Consider the following 18,911-nt stretch of genomic DNA (forward strand, 5'->3'; position numbering starts at 1 on the left):
CTTACAGCCATGAAAGAAGAGTAAAATAATCAGAGGGTCAAAGTACTTCTGCTGTAGTGTATACAAGGGAGAGCGAAGAACAGACTTCCAAGACCACTTTAATGGCTTCTTCAAACAGGCCATTGTGTCATTCCATAGTTTCTGAATCAGTAGGCCTGGAGTTTGGATTTGATCATTTCCATTTTAAAGAACTTCTCAAATGATAGTGATATTGCTGGTCTTGGGGTCACACTTTCAGAATCCTAAATTCTTTATAGACCAGTTTTTGTTACAACTGTAAGTTCAAAACAGAACTCACACACGACATTAAGTGTGAATTTCATGTTAGCTGGAATTACCAAGTAAGACCAGAGTGTCTTTAAACACAGACTTTAATGGTAACAATTCTTTAAGCTCAGTTAACCTTAGCTATTACAAGTGTTATGCCGATGTCAGTATTAGACAATATTTAGTGACTTGCACTGGGTTCCTCATAAAATAGAGACAAATTCACTTAAAACTATAATCAACAATCATTTAACAGTTTTGTTACGCCAACACAAAACATGGCTAATCTGAGTCACTTCCAAAATCACTAACACAGGATGGTCAATATCTGAAGGATGTCAACTAAATCATTAAAAAAAAAAAAAAAAAAAAGTGAGTGTTTCACTACCCCTGAGACCACCAGTTAACTGTGGTTCATACTTTTAAAAAATTGTGAGTACACCCACACAAGAAAGCCAAGTAGTTTCTTTTAAATCTGATTATCACATTGCAAACTTGCCCAGGAATGAGTCACTTAAAATGTAATTTATCATTACGTCAACTGGACTATAATCCTCACAGGTTAAGATAAACATAATTTAAAACTGAATTATGCATTAAAAGATGTAAGAAACAGGAAGAACCAAAATCAATTTTTAATGTTAATCATCATTTCAGTGCTATACATGGCACTATTAGTATATATGGGGGAAAGGACAAATTCTTGGATTCTTTAGAAGGTTTCACTGCAGATGATCTCAAGTCCAGTGTTCATACATTCAAAAATGTTGGTTTTCCAGGTACTTTTACTGTTCTGTTAAACCTGGAGAAGCCTTTATGGCTTGTTCCCTTAGAAGTGACATAGGAAATATAGAAAGCATCAAGTCAAAGATACAGAGAACTGGACACATCTATTAATCATTATGACAACAGCTTCAGGAAGTTATCTCTATAAAAACTTAAGGGTTATCTGTAGCTAAAAAGGTCAATTTGAAAGCCAAGTAGAATCCAGCTCTGACAAATATTTTATTCGTTGCTGGTTTTCAAGAAATGATATGCCTACTATAAAAGCTATTATTTTGAGGGAATCTTGTAATTATCCTAAAAATAGAGCCAAAAAGTTTCTTACCTTGTGGAGGTATCTTACTTATTTGTACTTTGAATCCAACACAGTTTTAACAGTAGAATATGTACCCTTGAGTTATTTTTAAAGCAAAGATAGAATGAAAAATTCACTCATTGGAAAATGGTATAACTGGATTGATATTTCTCAATGAAATGCTTATTACAGAATTAACAAAGCCAAAACATTTTCGGAAGGCATGCATTTCACTTTCAGTTTAAAGAACCTTAATTCAATAAATCATGTCCAAACTACATATTAAAATGTTTATAAAAATCAAGCTTTAACATTTATTTTATATCTAGCTTTCCACATCTGTGTGCAGACAAGGAGTAAGATTGCACATAAGTGTAAGCAGTGCAAATATGTGTAAGTGGAGAAAAGTCACAGATGTGCTAGAAATTGAATACAGGACCATAAGAAAGCAATGGACAAATCAAAGAAACTAGGAAAAATTAATAAAACTATAGGGTCAGAATTAGAAAGGGTGAAGAATGATAATGCCCTTGTTACTACAGAAGTTACATTAAGTGGCACAGATTGCACTTGTCAAACAAAAAATAATCCAATAGCATTGACTTTTATTCATTCATGTTAAGTCACCTGAAATGGTATCTGTTGCATTTAAATGCTCATTAATGTAAATGGCAGAACAAATCCATTTTAATGGATATTCAATCCATTAAAAAAACTCAATATCCCACATGGTTAAAGTCACTTCAACATAGCCTCATGACAACTCCCACACCAAAACAGTACTTTATTTTGTAAATTGTGACCCATTATTACTCCCATGTTATGGTCTTTTCAGCTGTCAAGCGTACAAGGTGAAGAAAAAATTTAGTTAGATGGGGGTTGCACCTGGAAAATAAATTTCTTAAACTCCATATACATGTTTCAAATCTGCTGGGTCCCAAGTCCATCTATGAACTCCCAGGCTGCCAGTATCATGTGCAGCATACTAAAGCTACACTATCTGAATAGCTTATTAATTCTGCATAAATCAGGTCAACCAATGTGTCAACCTGTAACAGACTGCGCACTTTTAACTGAACATGGCAAAATATTCACTCTCTTGAACTTTACATCATCTCTGATGTCAAACAATGAGGCAAATCCCAACAGTATATACAAAAAACAGCTATGCGTTTACAAAAGACTGTTTCCCATACTGATTAATCCAGGCAGCTAACTCATTGGTTTATGCAACTTTATTGAAGAAAAATAAATCAATTACTAGCAGAGCTATTAGTTGATCACTCATCCATTGACAACTTGCATCATTTATTCAGTGCTATATTAAACAGTGTATTGGAAGATAGATTAACTAATAGCTCCAAGCCTCCTAACAATTTAAATGAAAATTACAAAATGTTTTGAGACCCTATTTTGGAATACAAAGGGTGTTTGACTTCCAATTTCCATTCTCTGTAGAACAAGAACAGGTCATTCCTTTATTGACATGCATAAAATACATCACATTTTCTGTTCTGCTGATGCTATAAATTCAATACCAATTCTCCAGCCATATCAGTTATGAGCATAAAGTATATCATGTAACCTCAAATCTCTAACAGTGGAAGGCTTAAACAAGAATGGATGCTGCTAGAATAATGCTGCTTCCTTTGATGTGACAACTCAGCATCCATCTCCCTCCCTCTCAGATGATTCTTCAGCATGTTAGAGCAGTGAGGAATGGTTTTAGTCTCATAACCAAGTTAGAGTGAAGACATTGGCCACATAATACACATGCTCCATTTTTTTTTTAAAAATTCTGAATCTTGGGCAACTGTTCTCTTGTAACTACTTTACAGTTTCTAAAAGCAGTTATTGTCCAAAGCTGGAAGAACTTAAGTCTTCTCAGATGAGCATGTGAATGAATGGAGGGAGGTAAACAAAAAATAAAATTAAAAAAGATGAGGTCTGATAGGGGAGCAGCCGGATAAGAAAATCAAAAAAGGAACAGTAATTTAAAGTTTATTCCAGCTATAATGCAGGTTATTCTGACTTTAAGGTAGCATCACATGGCATACTTCTGAGTCCATTCCCGAGATATTCTGTTGTACCTGTAAATAAAAAAGATGTTATTTAAAAATTTAAAATAATTCTTAACACTTAAAAGGTAAGGAAAGAGTATTTTATTTCTAGACTTATCATGGAGTCATCTTTAATGGCTATGATTAGGATAAAGCCAACAAGGAAGAAAAAGCACTGGTACTCAAAGCACTGTAGGAAACAAGACCCTTATGCTTCAATACAGTGAGTGTCCTAATCACTCAAAGTAATATTATAATAAACATATAGATAGGCTAGCAGAAATCAAAGACCTTTTTTCTCTCCTACTACTGAGCTACTGGTCTATTAGAAATTTTACAATTAGTATACATTCCAACAAATGTTAACCTTTTTTTACAATTTGCCATGGACCTATTATCAGAATAGTGCACTTATCTGTAGATCTATAGAAACTCCCATGAAAGCCAGACTGGGCAATGAACTAATAAACATTTTTATCTGAATCCTGGACTTCATGATAATGGATATTACCTAAAAGAGAAAATGCCTTTGAGACTTCAGCATAGGTAGAAGATTCAGACACTGGGGAAGATGATAAAAAAGCAGTAATGTTCAAGAGGAGGTGGGCTGTGAGTTACATGTGCTAATCAAAATCACCTGTTAAAGGGTGGCGACTGGCAATGAACAAACCCCACCTGAGACCTGATGGATGAGACTAGGAGGAGTACAAGTGGGGGCATCTTTGTTTAACATGATCAACAGGTAATTCATACACAAGCAAGGATATTTCCTGCTGAGGAAGATCACTAATATTGATAAAATGCTATCAATTTCTCCCTATTACTACCATGCCACAGGCTACTTACCAGAACAAAAATTACAGTGATAACCTTAAGAAAGGAATATCTAAAAGGACATAGAACTGATTTATATTTACAGTTTGACCTCTATAAAAATATTAACTTCGTTTCAAACCGAGAACTAAACATAGTTCAACCATTTTTCTAACTTTAAGTTCTTTCTCTACCAATTCGTGGTTACCTCACTTAAGGATACCTCTCGTAAAGCCAGCACTTTAAAGCAAAGGTTTCACTTAGCATACAGGTAGCCACAAAGTATAGCTATCACTAATGCATGCTTGTCAGTAATGAACATTTAGTATAGATAGTGAGGCTTTAAAAAGTGTTTATCCCTTACATTATTATCTCTTGGCAAAATTTTAACTAAGTTACCACATTCCATATAGTATTGAAGTTTAAAATATACCAATTTTAAAAGTTAAAATTTAAATACTATAGTAGTTTGAAAAAGATACTAAAATTTTCATTTCTTACTGGTGCTATATAAACTCTGCTTTGCCATGCAAAAATACTCTCAAGCAATAATGACTGCTGGGTATACTTTCACGCTAAACAGAGATCAAGCAGTTAAGTGTACAGTTTTCAGAAACTGCCACATCAGTTACCTTTGGTTAGTTAATATAGTGCCTTAACGCATGCAGCACTCATGTGCTGGCAGTACCATGAATAAGCGCACCATATTGTGCAGATCCTCTTACCCTACAACATAGCGTATTTCTCTGTCCACTCTCTTGCTAACCTATTGTACCTAATTGAACAAGTATACTGAGCATTAATTATAACATACGGAAATTATAATGGTAAAGTTGTACATAAAGAATTCAATATATAAAATATTTAGACCAAATTTTTACAATAGTACCAATATTTTTCTCGTTTTAAATGTGATTGGGGTGAAGAAAAAACACCTTTCTTCCTCAAACTTAAAAGTGATAAACTGCTGAACATGTTAGAAAAAGAAAACATAACCTAAGAAATTAAAAAAAAAAAAACCAACAAAAAACCAATCACATTTCAATAACTAGCTTCTGCACATTTCAACTACCATCTTACCAGAAATAAGCGTCAAGTCTCCTTGGCATCATGCCACAACTTACAGCAAAGTATATAATACTAACTCATTAAGAAAAGCCACTTTTTATATTGTTTTCTCAAATTACTACATACTTACTTATCTCTGTCTGTTTTATAGATCCGTGCAATCTCTGGCACTAGGGGGTCATCTGGGTTTGGATCACATAGCAGTGAACAAATGGATAAAAGAACTGGAAGAAAACAAATGTCTGTTACCCACCACTGGGAATTTGGTTGAATAAAAGTATTTAAAAACAAGTATAATATATATAAACTTCAATCCTCAAAAGAGAATTAGTTTCTATCTTAATTTCCATAAGACAAAGCTTTATAGAGATTTTGATTCATACAAGACAAGTTCCTGGTAGTTAAGAGATCCTAAAAATAGGTATTTGTTAGCATATATTTGTTAGCTAGTTTACTGACTAGATACAAAAATCTGCCAAATTCAGAAGTTCTGAGATAGTGAAATGATGCCGTATTAATTTATATTACCTTTTCTTTTGCTATGCCACGTTGAATGCGGGATATCTTAGTTGCCTGACCAGGGACGGAACCTGTATCCTCTATAGTGGAAGTGTGGAGTCCTAACCACTGGACCACCAGGGACTTCTCTATATGAACCTTCTCAAATAGTGGAGTGGAGTTTCTTGGTAATGGCTGGAGGGAGGTGGGGGGTGGTGGTGGGGACTTTGAATAAGAGTACAGCTATGCAATATATGCTTAGCTGTTTAGCTTGATAAAATAATCCATTTTCTGTCCTACTCTCGGGGGAGTTTCACAAAAACATCCAACTGCCCCAATGACTACAGGTTTTATCTCCCAGAATTTGTAAGGTAGAGACCATATCCAAGAATTTTGGTTAAATTAAAAAACAAACAAAAAAAAACCAAGATCTACTACTGAGTAGCTCTTCAGCTACAGCTCTCACTCTAACCTATTCGAAACATTAACTTAAAAGATGGAAAGCATCATTAGGAATATGTATCTAATTCATTGTGAATACAAATTATGTGCCACTGTGCAAAGTTTTATAAAAAGTTTATGACATAAAAGTTTAATGTGGTTATGACAATCCTTGAAGATAATAGCAATACCATGAAAAAAAATAATTATAGAAAACAGAACTTTAAACTCAAGTGCAGGATCAGAAATAAAACTAAATCTGCATTTACAGAAACAGTGTTCAGTATTACAGTGCATTCCCAATGATGGTAAAACCAAACAAACCTGGAAAATAGTATTAAAGTCTTCTTCATACCAGGTGCCTGGTGTTAAGAGAAAAGAAAAGACCTGAAAAGAAACTTGAATGTATCCAGGGGGGTGAAAAATGGGCCTGAAATAATGCTGCACCTAAAAGAACGACAGCAGCATTTACCCAAATTGTCCCCACTCCCCACACAAAAGTGTTTCTGATTAATCAAACAAAATTCTGGGAATGCTAGACAGTCCCTTCAAAGAGATTCAAATGCACTGTACAAGGACACAAAAGGCTTGATGTCCTGACTTAACAAATGAATGAACAAACGAAACCTGTTTCAGTTTGCATTTACCATACTTCTAAAAATAAAACTTTTTGTAAAACACTATTAACTATTTCAAGAAATAATCTGGGGAATGCTACATTAACTATTCAGCCAAAAAATAAGAATGCTTAAGAGTTAGCTGCTATCCTCAAATTTCTGAAATACAGTCATAATAAGCAACATTAAAAACTCATTTTGTGTATTAAGGAATCCTAATAAGCCAGCATCAAAAACTGAAAATCACTAAAAGGCAGACTTCCTTCTCATTAAGTAGCTTTGTGGTAGGTGATTTTTATTTGTGGGGTAAAAGTGACATAAAAGCCACCAGAGTTGTTTGAAAGAGATGGAGAGATATTCCATCTCCATCTGGAACATCAATGTGGAAACCAGACAACCTATTAAAGATGCCACACAACGGATCCCTATTAAAGTAGAAGAGCAGATATATAGAGACCTTTCTCAAGACTATGAATTTTAGACTATTATTAGGTAGGAAACAACCTACCATGATACATGAAAACTTAACTAAAGGTTTCTTAAAAAGGTTTTTTATCTAAAAAATAAGAAACACAGGAAAATGAAAGCAGAATTTTCCCATAAGAAACCTGAAGTTCAAAAGCTCTGTTAACTTTAGGTATACCACTTTTGCTAAATGGCAACGAGTGAGTGAGATGTACAAGTGGCTTGGGATTGAAAAATATACTAAGAAAGCTATTAAATGCTGCTATTGTTATTTGCAAATAATGTCCCCCTCCATCTGAATGTTAACTTCTTCCCACAAAATCTTTAATCAATACTGCTAAAAGCAAAAAGGATGTAACTTCTTGTTCCTTTCCCCATCTTTATCAAAAAGCTGGCATTATAAAAATACTTAGGTAAGTCAGCTCAAAAATGAAACACCTTTAACTATTAGAAAAATCAAAGCCGCTAGTATTTTACCTTTAGAAATAGTTAAAGCAGGAGACCACTGTGATCTTAGAATATCGAGACAAATGCTGCCATTACTGTTAATATTTGGATGATAAATTCTTGTTGTAAATGCAACCTAAAATAAAAAAACAACTTTATTTTTTCCAAATAAAAACAAGCATTGTAAACTTTGACAAAAAACTGTAGCTACACTTAAAATAGTTAAAAATTTTAAAAATCTAATAGCTAAAAGTTATACACATAAAAGCACCTATATTCTGACCAAGATCCTTCAGGGGCTTCTTTTTAATTAAAATAGAAAATATAACCATGTGGCAAAAATTTTATTATCAGTGATATGGTGGGTTGTTTCGAAGGTTAACTTTGGCCCTACCATAGCATGAGTATCAAGGGAGCAACTTTAAGGGAATTCAGGATTCACTAACAAATTAGAAACTTTCCGATGTAGACCAAAGCATACAGACTAGCTCATTTAAGGCATCAAGGTACAAAAGCATGTATTAGAACCTCCATTTCCAACTGTACATAAAACACACATTTGAATATCACAAAAGTATTTTCATTTAAAGCAACTGTCATATCGTACCTTTAACAGAATTGTGAAGATAGTTTGTGTGTGCAAACTCAAAGCCCAAAATATATTGTAGTCTTAAATCCCAACACAAATATGGTATACTTTTTAGCAACATGTGAAAACGCACAATGAAGGTGAGTATTTGGAAGGCTAGTATTTAAGACACTAGAGTTACTGATCCAAATCTGTATAAGCACAATAAAGTGGAAAAATGCTTCCACATGGTGTATTTGAGCCTTGCAACGTAAAGGATAAGGCAATTCTTAACTTCAGTTACAAAGTTCAAATCCAGGTTTAGCTCTTCTTTTAACTAAGGCTAACAGCATTCAACATCAGTGATTTAATTCAGTATATGCATTCAAGCCCCAATTATTCTTATTCATTATACACTCACACTAGTTTAGCCTTAACTTATGCAGAACCCAATGTTCTATTCCTCTGGAATAAAATACAAATCTTTACTCACAGACTTCGGAGTGGGGGGGAATACTTGCCTTAGGTGGTTTGAAGGGGTAGTCTGTAGGAAAATGAATTGTCAAAAAGAATACACCGCCTTGATATGGGCTGTCATTCTGTGAAAAGAAAAATATGCTTAACTCTGCTATTTAAAATGATGCTAAATAATTCATGTTAACATTTATTTTCTAAGCATTTCTCTAATATGAAGCAAAATTACCTATTTACACGACAATAGTCTAAATTATTCCATGATAAAGTTCTTATTAGTGAAAAATCACAATATTTACTATAGAATAAGGAATTGTAATTTAGATCCTGTTTTACATGAAGTCTAAGAATTTTAGAAAAACTATTCAGAAAAACAAGGTTCTAGATCCTAGTTCTCATAAAGTAGTTAACAATGAAGTCTACATAATAATGTATCAAATTATAATCTGAAAATACAGTTTTCATATATTTGTTGAGTATTTCTTCTAATGACAGTCATATACACAAACAACCTTGTACCTTAACAGGCTATTCTGGTCACTGCCAAACCAGAAAAACTCCCCTCAGTAGGGGAAGTAGAATAGAAACAAAGGAAGTTTCTAAGAAGTATCGTTCCCAATTGGCCCCTCAAAATTCTCATTTAATAAAACCATGATAGTCTTTTCTTCAACATCACACCACTAAATTCTTTATAGTAAGTCAATACATAAAATTACTAGATTTGGAAAACTTGGGATGTTTGCTTTGCACACTTGAAACAGAAGATATAAAATTTCAAGCTACAGCAGTACTTTTTCTCCTTAAATGTTTTACTCATTGTAATTTGACTATGAAAAACTCTTCAGTAAATAAACATCATATAACATTAGTATGAAGTAACATTTGGGAAACTTACTAGTATTCCACATTTAATTTAACCAATACCAAGAAAAAGATATCACTGTTGCCATTTCATGAGTAAATAAAATAGGACTTAAAGTAACTTAGTGAACTATACAATTTGTTCAAGATAAAACCAGGATTCAAGCCCAGGTCTTCTGAAAACCAACGTATCAAAGAATAAAAAGTGATGTGGTCAAGGATTTTAAGGGCAGAGTTTTTTTAAAAAATGGAATTGCATAACTGCCTCTGGATATGCAGAGTCAACCTGGAAATGTGTCTGAAAATCTGCAGTAATTGAATTATTATCAATACCCATTCCTCTCCATTTAAGTGAGGATGTATACAGTGCTATTATGAACCTTTTATTGTATTATGCCCACTCCTTATGCGAGGCAAATAACCTTGGCAGGGCTGACACTGTAGTACAGCTCATTTAATCCCACCCCTCTGTAAAATTATTAAACATTAGTTGAATTACTAACTCCATTCTACTTACTAGGTAAGTGAAAGGGACACAGAATAATTTCTCATCTTGGTAAGTCTACAGTCTGGTAGAGACATATAGTGAAATTTTATAAGCTATTATGAAGAAATGAACAAGGGTATCTACCTGGGGTTTAAAGGAGAATGGTCAGTTTACTGACCATCAAGTTAAAAGATACATACTACTTAATGGGAGAGCTACTATTTGAATGTCTTTCCTACTTCCAAGTCCCTCTGCTTCATAATGCCTACAAAACTCTAATTCAAGAACATTAAGACTGCAAAATAGCATCTGAGAAGTACAGAAAAATCAAAGACACAAGAATGTGATCCAAATTTATTAGATTAACATATCATTGTTAAATAATGACTATTCATTGGAAATAGATGCTTCAAATAGCATACCCTTTTATAAAATAGGCTCATATGGAAGATACATTTTTACCGAGTAGTTAACAATTTAAGGGTAAACTGTTTTAATGAAAACATGTTTTCATTAAGCTTAATTTCAAAAATTCTGTTTAAGCTTTCATTCCAAGTTTCATACAATCAAGCACTATACCTGACTGCTTCTTAAAGGTAGTCTAACAATAGATTTAGTCAAAATCAAATTTCATCTTTGTTCAAAAAAAAAAAAACAAAAAAAAAACTTATAGAATGAAAATATTTCAATGTTACAAATTAACACCAAAACTCCAGCAAAGAGTAAAAACTGGTAAAAACAATACACGATCTAAAGACAACCAAAACATGTCACCTAAAAACTAAGGCTCTACATTTGAATTTACCATAAATCAAACAATATACCAAGAAAAACAAAAAGGAATACTTTGATAAACAAACTGAGCCAATCTTAGAGATGAATACATAACGGATCTCTTCTTAAGAAACCTTCTACCCTGGTTTTGCTACAATTAGTCCAAACTGCTCCTCCCTCAGTGTCTGTCTGTACTCTTCCCCTAAGGCAACTATGATATACTGATATTCTGCTTCTATCTCCGGTCCCACACTTATTTTGGTAATTCTAGGATCTATCTTTAGTATAGTTATTCCTTCTAGGACATATATTCAAATGCCTATTGAGTATGTTCTACTCAGATGTCACAAAAACTGAAACCACAATAGCCAAGCCACAAACTAGGATCTCATCATTGATTTCTTCCCCATCTTCTCTTAGTAGATACCAAATCTCAAAAATCCGTAATAGTCTTCTGAACTGGAGTCCTCTCCTTTGTATCCACTGCTTTAGCTCAAAATCTTACTAACTTCTGTCTACATTATGGCAATGGTTTACTACTGGTATTCCTGCCTTCACTCTGGTTTTCCCCTCCAATTTATGCCTCACCCTAATGCTGAAGTGGTCTTTTCAAGATAAAAGTTAACTCCCGCTTGAAATCAAGCACAGCTTGCCAAGACTGAAGTTCAAATTCCCGTGCTTTAATGATCTGGTTTCCAACAATCTAGTCTCATCTTTCACCTCCTCTCCAGAATACATTTCTTACTTCACAGTAAATAATGCTTCACATTTCCTTTTTCTCATATTTCTTTCCCCTACACTTGGAATATTCTTCCTTACCCACAGGATCCTACCTATACTGTAAGGTCCATCTGATGCTTAAATGTTTTTCAAAAGGTAAATAATACAGTCCTCCCTTGAGTCCAAACTGCTGGCTGCCCTTTTAAAATATCTTGCTCTGTATAGTTACTATTATTCAACAAAAATTTAACATTTAATTTTCCTCTTACGCTATACAGCTCCTTAAAGAGTAAGGTACTAAAGATGAGTTTTCATGTATTATTAGCCTTTGCAGGGAAAACGTAATAGTCAACATAAACTGAAAAATTCACCCCTGTGTAACAATAAAACATTTCATATGGACCAAATATTTTACTTCAGATAGTTTTTGTAGCTGATTCTGCTCAGGCTGCCAACAATTACATTATTCACATACACATTATGTGAATGGCTATTTATCTTAGATTAGGTAGAATGAAGTTATTGTGGTTCTCAAAATAACTTCAAAATTCCTTCTAACAGCTCCATTCCCAATTTTAAAAAGCAAGCACAGAAATATCAGAAATAGGTAAGGAAATTAAGCTTCTTCTCACTGCATCAATTTGTTACAGAAATTTCCCGTAGTACAAAATAACCAACAAAATTTAAACACCACGTAACTAGCAATGGTCTGCCAATTCTTTCAAAGCTTTATCAGTATGTGTGATCCAAAGTTCTTGTCTTCAGAAAGAATAAGGTAGCACACAGGTTTTAAGAATCATGTGTTTTTGCTCAATCATCAAGAGCACTTCCTTACTATACTCCACCAAAATCCAACAGTAACTCTACTAACAAAATAAAATTATCTAATCAAACTGTGATGTTTTGTCACAAAGATGCAGTCAAAAGTCAAAGTAACATGGTTTGTTTCATTGATATACTTAATAGTAAGGGTAACTTAACCATGTACAAGCTGACATTGAAACTTAGGTGCTTACTTATGAAGCACGATTAAGATCTGCATTTTGGGTGAGTTTTTATAACTTTTGACTCATTCCTGATATTGTCAAACAATGAGAATTAACTTCCGTAGAAAACCAGTAAATTTCAGAGGCTAATGTTACTAAAGCAGAACTCTTGTTATTATGGTATAAATATAATTTTTGCTCTTGTTAATCAGGGGTAGAGTTCTGAAAATAAAATATTTGTTTTTGAAAGAAGAAAATTGCTATCCTTTATATTAACAGGTTGCTGGAAAAAAAATTAGCAAAAAATAACCATAATCTGAAGTATATATATGAAATATATGAAAAATGTTTCCTGGAAATAAAAGCAAATCAAACACCCCAAAATTTTTTCAGATAAGCAATCTCCTATTCTATGGAAGACTACTAATGAGCTCCTCAATTATGCTTCACTTTGATTTACTAAAGGTGAACTTTTGGAAGGGAATAAATAAAAAAGCAGTTTCAAAAATCAAGCAGAAAAACATAACACTGGTTTAAAAGAACTGGTTTATTACACACACCATCCAATCACAAGTCTTGACTACCAACTCTTTCATGCTTTATTAGTACTGACAACTCATTTTCATGAGAGTATCTTAAAGCACCTCTGAATCAAAGGTGAGTTTTATTTGGTTCAGATATGGCAAGGCATTGTACTGAACTCTGTGCTTTGAAAACTGGTGATCTATAACGGGAAAATTCTACAAGTTGCAAATTTAAGTGCCGAAGTGGACTTGGTAGACTGTGGCAGATACACACATCTCATCTGAAAAAAAGGAAGCCACTTGCTATTCCATCCTAAGCCTAGTCAGGAGGCTTTTATGTGAAGACTGTCAACTTTTAAAACATTGTGTGGGTCAGGAATTCTCTGGTGGTTCAGTGGTAAGACACAGTACTTCCACTGCAGTGAGGCACGGGTTCAATCCCTAGCTGGGGAAATCATAAAATCCCCCAAGTCATGCGGTGCAGATAAAAAATAAAAACACTGCCAAACTGGGTCAGCCATGAGTCACATAAATATGTATATTTAAAGGGGGTGGGAAACACAGAGCAGTGGCAGATCACAGTTTTGTTACCAATTAGACAAAAGCAAGCACTTAAAACAGTAAAAATATACCTGGAGGTAACTGGAAACAATCCTGACTCTGTAGTTTTCATTAGGATAATCCAGACATACTTTAAACTATTAAAAATATCCCCCTCCATCTTTTTTATAATCAGAACTGTTAAATAAACATGTGCTAATCCAACCCACCCTCTGGCTAACTTTTCAAGGGTATTTCCTCTTTTATAATTATGAACTACTTAATATCTTACCTAGTACATTATTGCCATTTATAGTGAAATTAAAATACCAAAAGGGGTAAGAAAGCAGAAAATTCAGTAACAAACACACAACTCAGAACAGAAATCCTCACGTGCCTTCCAAGTTAAAAAAAATGTTAAGTATTGTGCAAGATACAGTCTTACCCCAAGATGTTTTACTGCGCTCTAATTCTGTGAAATTCTTAGATGGTATCCATAATTCTGAATATTCAATTATCCAGCAATACAGTTTCTTATCTACCCAGGATAGAAAGGAATTTTGCTGTATTCAAAATATCACTTTCTACCTAAAAATATTCAAATTTTATATGAAACTAAAGTTCTAGTAAAACTCAAAATATCAAAATAATACAATTAAGCTAGATTTTAGGCAGTTACACATTGAGAGTCTCTGAGAACACCATGATATGGTCAGAAAACTAATTGGCTCTGTAAATCAGGAAGTTCTGTGACAATACTTTACATTGCTATGAGGGAAAATTAGAACAGATATTTGACAGGTCACAGAAATGCTAAACATAGAACCCAGGGAATACTGTACTTAACAAATGACTAGTTTCTTTCAAAAGCAATACAATTATGGCATATCCCAAATAGAATTACAATGTAATGAAATAAAGCTATAAAGAGTTAGTTAAAAATTACAAACTAGATTAATGCTGCGTTGTTAATTAAATCTTTGCTTTTCATTATCAGTACTTACAGGTCCCATAATTGTGGCTTGCCAATGAAACACTAGAAAAAGAAAATACTCTTGTTATTGTCTAAAAATATACAAGCTTTTTTGAAACTAATGGTAAAAATCAAACTTGAAAATTACTTACTATCATCCCCAACTGGACCTGCAGAACATTGTGCTGGAGGGTCACGGGCCAAATCACTAAGTTCCTACACCAAGACAGAAAATGCTGGGTCATAAGACCGTAACAGAAAGAGTCATCTGCTTTGTTATTTTCACACCATTCTTTAAGGGACATATAATCACAATTTACATCAACAATACATTCCGTAAGAAATGAAAACATAACCAACCCTAGTCCAGTTCCTGGGACACACTAGGCATAGTTATTTTATAGACGCATACCAGAACAATCATCTTGGCTAAGGGTCATGGAAGCATACACACACACTGATATGAATTTTCATCACAGGCATACCTTGTTTTGTTGTATGCTTCATGGATACTGTGTGGGGGTTGGGAGGGTGTTTTGTTTTTAAACAAACTGAAGGTTTGTGGCTATCAGGGCCTTCTTTCTATAAGCACTTGCTCATTTTCTGTCTTTGTACCATATTTTGATAATTTCTTGCACTATTTCAAACCCTCTGTCAGTTAAAGAAAAAAGATTACAACTTGCTCAAGGTTCAGATGATTAGTGTTTTTTAGTAATACAGTATTTTTAAATGAACGTATGTACATTTTTAAAGACATAATGCTACTATATACCTAACAGACTATAGTAAACATAACTTTTATGTGCAATGGGAAACCAAAAATAAAAAATACGTGTGACTTGCTTTATTGTGATATTCGCTTTATTTTAGTCATCTGGAACCAAACCCTCATTATCTTCAAGGTGTGCCTGTACATGAACAAAAGCTGTCCTACAAAATGAAAATGTTGTAATCTGATACTTCTCTAGGTTAAGAACTTAGGGCAGTTTTCAACATTCATATTATTGCTGAACTTTCAGACCATCTCACAGGCCCTATCTTAATCACCGTCTACTTTCTTATATACTGTTTTTTCTGAAGCACACTACCCAATGACCACATTTTCTCCTTAAAAATCTCTCATGGGGCTAGGTAAGTATCCTTTTTGGTTTGATCTCCTTATCCCTATACTCAACACCTTGTCTTTCACTCAACATTGAGTGTAACTCTGGAACAATCCATCTTTCTAGGTAGAAAAGTGGTTTGCACATAGCAAAATACAGAGCTTCCACAATTCCATTTGACCTTAATTCCCAAAGTGTATCTAGCCCTTCCATGACTTGTGTATAACCCATAGGGATAATCTTATAAGAAAACAAAGCTGTTTTTACAAGTTTTAAAAAAATTTATGATACAGCCTTATCTCTCTATACCAGTATGTAAATTTCTACAGCATAGGGATTTATAGACCCTCTAAGATCCCCTGGAGGAGGAAATGGCAACTCACTCCAGTATTCCTGCCTGAAAAATTCCATGGACAGAGAAGCCTGGCAAGCTACAGTCCATGGAGTCACAAAGAGTGGGACACGACTTAGTGACTGAGCACACATGGACAATAATGGACTTTACTACGTGGTCAAAATAATGCACTTCAGAAAACAGTCAACTGTTTAGAAATGTGAGTTTAGATTCATTCCAGTTTAAAAAAAAAAGTGTCAATAAAGAATTGTCCTTAAGAGTAATCATTTTGCACTATACATGTAGAATTATTGTGCTGTACATGTATTAAGTTATACAAAAAAGTGCCTTGATAGACACTTTGCCAACTTGCTTCTGAAACTTAAACTACAACTACTTTTAAGTTTATCAAGACAGCCAGGGAATGCCAGGAGTCAACTTTAAGAAGATGGACGAGAAGTTCAGATCAGACCTTTACAGTTGCCTATGTAAATTTACTTCATATGTTCAACATATTTGAGAAAATTAATTCTAAACACTTTGATTCTGAAGGGTAGGAACAACAGAAGCCCTTATCCCAGAGTTAAGCAAATAGCTAAAGCTAGACAAAACAAAAAACCCCACAAGTGAAACTAAGCACGGAAAGAGGAGCCTAGTGGGCTATACAGTCAACTGGTTGAAGAGTCAGACATAACCAAGTACACGCGCACACACACCCCTTTAGCTTAGAACTGAACCATAGTTTTTTTTTTTGAGAAAAATAAATAATGCTGGCAACTTGAACTAATCAACTATCCAGATGACTCTGTCATAGGCCAGATTAACTCCCATAAAGCACTGTAGTTAGGAATCCAGTATAGTCTAACTGATATGAAGAGAATTTTTTTCCATGTCTCAAACTTCTTTAACAAGTTCTTTTAACTGGTTCAATGAAAAAAAAGATAAATCAGAAACCTAGGCAGTCTGATTTCCTCTTAAAGACCATAAGGGTCCAAAAAAGTCTATTTTAAGGTTAAAAATGTACCTATTCTGAACCACCCTCACCGCTTTCCTATACGACAATAAATTAACACAAAAATGCTACTAAAACCAAATACAAACTTGTGCATACAACTCAAATGCTCAAACACAGCAACATGAAATAAGAACGATGAATATGTTCCTCCCTCAACATGATCATAGTGGAGTCTCACTTTTAATCCAATTTAGACCCACTATGTCCTAGCGTTATTTCCTCACTCTAAAATAGAAATGCCTATTTTACAGAAGTTTTGAAGGGATGAATTAGGTAAAAGTACTCTAGCACACTATCTGGTATTTAATGTATTAGGTACTTAGTAAGCAGACTACCCATCTGGAAGGCAAGATTTCTTGGATAGGTGGCTCATTTATTAAACAAAATAAATCTGCTTTATAAATAGGCTACATTATTATAGCCTTAGCTCATTTCAATCTTTTGCCTGTGTGATTATGCTTAGTTGTCTATAACATAATCATCTAGCAACTGTCTGGCTCATGCTACAATATACATTAGTAATAACAGGTCAGCAATTCAGGGACTATTTGTGGATGCGGTTTTAAAGAAACCATTTTACCAGACTGCGTGCGTGTGTGCTAAGTCACTTCAGTCGTGTCTGATTCTTTGTGACCCCATGAACTGTAGCCTGCCAGGCTCCACTGTCCACGGGGATTCTCCAGGAAAGAATACTGGAGTGAGCCGCCATTTCCTCCTCCAGGGGATCTTCTCAACCCAGAGGATCGAACCCCCAGTTTCTTATGCCTCTTACACTGGCAGGCAGATTCTTTACTACTAGTGCCACCTGGAAGCCCAGGTTGAATCACACAAAATTGTTAATACTTGACCTTTTCTGAACTACAGAAACTGCAATTTCATGCAGTTCTATCTAAAAATGTCTAGTAAGCATTTGCATTCAAATATTACTAACATTAGTTTCTTACACAGATCTACCCCAAATCATGTACTTTTATGTACTTAAACACATTACTGAAGTGATGCTGAAACCACTTCATAATAAAATTCAGGAATCTACAGTTGACCTGGAATATATCTATATCCTGTTAAAAGTTGCACATTTTATGAAAAAAGCCTAAGAAGATATTTTGAAACAGTTTTCCTGCACAGGGACATCTTTGAATCACCAAGCCTTTATGTGTTAGTATTCACTCCTTTAGAGTTAATGAACAATTTCAGGAAAAGTTAGCACTGAATTTCAGCTCTTCACTCCCATAATTTCAGGATCTTTCTCCCCTCAGATAATTTGTAAATGCCTTATGTTCCAAGTTCTCCATAACTAAGACATCTCTTAATACTCAAAGATCTATTATTTGGCCAATTAACTTATGTACCAAAATCCACTTTAACATCCGAACTTTAAGGATCAAAATACCTTTTACATAAAGACAAGGACCTACTTCAAAGATACCAAATAATTCTCATGACACTAAAACATAAAAGTATCTGAGCAGTGAAAAAACATGAGAAAAGCTTAGAAAGTCATCTCAGGTGCTCTTCTATGCAGCATTTTAAAGGTGTGCTCAAACCACCTTCCCTTTCTGGAAATGTTTTTCTCTTACTCTAAACGTATATTGTAGTGCTGGGTGATTGTTGGTTACCATTAACCAACTATTCAGAAAGGATAATCATAGAATTTCATACCTTCAGCTTCCGTGGTTAGCTCAGAGCTGGAAATAATGCAAGCTAGAACCTGATTGTATCAGTCTGTCCCTCTATCCCTACCGGAGAGTTTTCAAATTGAAGCTAAAAACTGGAAAGGTCATTTCCTTCCTTCTCT

General features: G+C 34.2%; 1 protein-coding gene across 11 annotated transcripts in view; it reads right to left on the reverse strand.

Moving 5' to 3' along the window:
- Nucleotides 1–353: 353 nt before the first annotated feature.
- The window catches only part of UBE2D3 (ubiquitin conjugating enzyme E2 D3), a 30,186-nt gene continuing 11,628 nt past the window's right edge, over nt 354–18,911 (reverse strand). For 5 of the 11 annotated variants that reach the window (XM_055587822.1, XM_055587824.1, XM_055587825.1 and 2 more), the window contains exons 3-9: nt 14,814–14,877; nt 14,693–14,742; nt 8,844–8,921; nt 7,785–7,890; nt 5,417–5,510; nt 4,944–4,993; nt 354–3,435 (exon numbers count right to left, since the gene is read on the reverse strand). In XM_055587822.1, the coding sequence (XP_055443797.1) occupies nt 4,945–4,993; nt 5,417–5,510; nt 7,785–7,890; nt 8,844–8,921; nt 14,693–14,742; nt 14,814–14,877 (441 nt within the window). In that variant the 3' untranslated portion in view covers nt 354–3,435; nt 4,944. Of the gene's footprint in view, nt 3,436–4,943; nt 4,994–5,416; nt 5,511–6,549; nt 6,624–7,784; nt 7,891–8,843; nt 8,922–14,692; nt 14,743–14,813; nt 14,878–18,911 lie in introns of all 11 variants that reach the window. The other 6 variants (XM_055587829.1, XM_055587831.1, XM_055587828.1 and 3 more) reach the window with 6 other exon arrangements.

The sequence above is a fragment of the Bubalus kerabau genome, chromosome 7, assembly GCF_029407905.1.
Source record: "Bubalus kerabau isolate K-KA32 ecotype Philippines breed swamp buffalo chromosome 7, PCC_UOA_SB_1v2, whole genome shotgun sequence".
In the NCBI taxonomy this organism is placed as follows: Eukaryota; Metazoa; Chordata; class Mammalia; order Artiodactyla; family Bovidae; genus Bubalus; species Bubalus kerabau.